The sequence below is a fragment of the Cariama cristata genome, unplaced genomic scaffold (genome assembly GCF_000690535.1).
Source record: "Cariama cristata isolate BGI_N322 unplaced genomic scaffold, ASM69053v1 scaffold6353, whole genome shotgun sequence".
NCBI lineage: Eukaryota > Metazoa > Chordata > Aves > Cariamiformes > Cariamidae > Cariama > Cariama cristata.
In genome coordinates this window covers 2,841-5,863 of record NW_009606542.1, presented here as the reverse complement: position 1 = coordinate 5,863, position 3,023 = coordinate 2,841, and the positions used below count along the sequence as shown (strand labels likewise).

At 42.6% G+C, this 3,023-nt stretch overlaps 1 protein-coding gene across 1 annotated transcript; it reads left to right on the top strand.

Annotated features, from left to right (window-relative positions):
- Positions 1–644: 644 nt before the first annotated feature.
- LOC104158678 (coiled-coil domain-containing protein 3-like) lies at positions 645–917 on the top strand. The gene has a single exon (XM_009696392.1). The coding sequence runs from the start codon at positions 645–647 to the stop codon at positions 915–917; it is 273 nt and encodes a 90-aa protein (XP_009694694.1).
- Positions 918–3,023: the final 2,106 nt, after the last annotated feature.

Below are 3,023 nucleotides of genomic sequence, written 5' to 3'. Positions count from 1 at the left end.
GTAGAACGGGAGAGGCAGTTTACAGCCAATGACCCCCCCGCAAATTACTTTGGTTAAAGTTATGGGATCTTGAATGCTCCCTGAAAATGCTGAGATGCTACCCTTTAGGGTTTAATCTGAAAGAAGCCCATATAATGAGATATTTAAGACAACCCACTTCTTGAAAAGGCAAAACCAACCAGTTCTGTGCTTTGAAGGTGCTGTCCTTATTTCACCTGTTGACGTAAAGAGCAAAGGGCAGGCTCATGTCAAAACCTGGGGTTTCTGAAGGGCTGCTAAGCTGAATCAAACCTAGAGTTTTCCAAAAGTTACACCTCTTGACCTGAACTCCAGTTTCGTTCCAGAAATAGGGCAACCTTCCTCCATAAATTCGATGTAGCCTCAGTGGACTGGACAGGTCTGTCAAAACAGTTCATAAAAGTGGTATCAATAAGATCTATAATTTTGGGACTTGTCTGAATATAGTAGTGAGAAAGAGGATTTTACTAAAAGGTACAAAAGAAGAATAGCACTTCCAAAAAAAAACATTCTACTCTTGAAGAGCTGTGAGGTGTTTCAACGAACACCTGAATTAACCCTTGCTTTAATAAGTTTTTGTGTAAAGCTCACCTGTTGTTATTTCGTTTCTGCTGTCCCGTCAGCTCATGTGCTCCTCGGTCCAGAAAGCCCTGTTTGAGGAGGAGGACAGAGTGAAGAAGCTGCAGCAGAAAGTGGCGACACTGGAGAAGCGCAACAAGCAGCTGCGAGATCGTGTGAAGAAAGTGAAGAGGTCTCTCCGGCAAGCCAGGAAAAACACCAGGCACATGGAGCAGATGAACCGAAAGCTCAGCGAGAAACTTTCCTCTGCAGGTGGTCAAATCCCCTATATTAATTCTTTGAAGCAGGAGAACTCCCATGCTACCTACCTTAAAGTATAATGCAAGGGTAAGCGCTCAGGCCAATGATAATGGCGAATTTTGCCTGCATTAGACCAGGATCTGGCCCTCGCACCTTGTCTACACCGTGCTTCAAACCTTGCATGGAAAATGAATCTGAACTTGCTTTAGACACAGTGCTAGATTAAACAGGAATGCAAACTGGATTTGGCTGTGTGTTGGAGGCACAGCCCGAAGCCGTGTCCTTGCTGTCCTCAGTGGACAGAAGGCCAGACAGTAACCTGTGCTTCTCCACCCTCACCCCCCTCCACCTCCATCACCAGTTTTAGGTTGTCTTTGATGAAAGTGCCATTTCAGCCCCGTGGAGCTCTTCTTGCCAACTTACCTCCTCCACATGGGCTGGGGAAGCAAGACTAGGGGGATATAGGGAGGTGGATGCTGTGGGAAGGATGCAGGCATGAATGCTCTTTGCTCCATTGTCACCCCCAAACTCTCAACATCCCTTAAGCTTGACTAAAGTCTACATCCAGTGTCTGAGCAAAGGCTAAGGCCAGGACACAGTTAGTTTGGGCCTCTCTTCAAAATGAAGTATAGATGTGCCCAAATTGTCTTAAGACTGTTTCTAAATATCCCCAAATATTCTAAATAAAGTATCCAATATTTTTTATTTTACTAGGAAGTGCCTCAAGCATCTCAGTAACTCCCTCAGATGCCTTTATCATTGCCCAACCAACAGGCTTGGAAACCACGTCATTTTGGGACTGTGTCTAGGACCTAATCCAACTCCTGCAGTCAGGAGTGGACTTAGCCTGACTATTAATGGTCAGGCCCAGCAGACAATTTCAGATCCCGTTTTCAAGCAGGTTTAATTTACAGTGTGGACAAGGCTTCAAGTTTTGTAATCACTGTTTGAGGTATAATGGAGGTTGCTGGGCAGCCTCACTTAGTTACACTTAGATACTGTAGAGACCACATCACTATCAACAGGGCATTAAAAATTAAGGTAGTTTATATATGTATATATTTTAAAATCCTATAGAAGATATTTTTATTACACATTTGATATAGTCTAATTTCTTAAAATATGAAGTAAATCCTGTTTCTTGGTTATCTCATTAAAAAAAAAGTCCATCAAGTCCTTTATTAGACATTTACAAACTGACTTCTGCTCAAGCAGCATAAGTTGAGGCATCAGTATGCGTGGCTGATAACATTTTCAGCTATGTTAATGTACCAGAGCATGCCTCGGGTCTTGGTACTCAACCAACCTTCCTTCATAACAGGGCACCATATGGAGAGAAAGATAGAAGAAGAGTTTTTGTGTTTCTCTTCCCTTGTCAAAATAGTTTTTCTTACTCCAAGCTTGAGACCCAGGAGCAGATATGCTTCATGCTTTTCGACAGGAGCAGCTGGCCCTTGCCCAGCCCCAGGCAACGCTGAGAATCTGGCAGGGCTAAACCCAATTTGTACAAGGTGGACTGACCAGATGATCTTTAACATAGAGGTGAGGCCCTCAGAAATAACAGTGTGCAAACCACCCCTCTGCTCCTAACTCTCCACACTTTAACATATCACTGCATGGTCTCCATGCTCTGTCTCAGCACTCAAAATGAGAGTATATCCAGGCTAAAGCCCTGCTCGACCACGCTTTAACTATCCCTGTGCTAGGAAAAGCCCGTATCAGCTTTCAGTCATGAGCTTCAGTCCAAGCTGAACTCAGATGTTAAGCTTTGTGTTGGCTTTTAGGATGCTGCTGAGTTTAATTACCTTCCAGTTTTGCTCCTTTTGGAAGTAGAGCTTGCTTTTTTTTTTTTTTTTACCCCTCTCTTGAAATAATATTGGCATTTCTTAAGATTCTGACTCCTCCGCAAGCTCCACTGGTTTCAAAGGCTTCGCCTACCGAATCAGCACAATTTGAGTTGTTTTGTGCTGTAGTCAGCAATGCTGTTTCCTGAGAATTACTACAGACCTAAGGCTTCCCTTGAAGCCATCAAGAGATTTTAACTCCAAATTTTAAATCCATAGGAAAGGAACTAATTTTTTTTTTTTGGTTTGTTTCTGGTTTCTAAACTGCTGTTTAAATAAATGAACTGTTTTCCTGGTATAGATATTAAAAGCTTGTGTTTTAATTTTTTCTTAATAAAAATA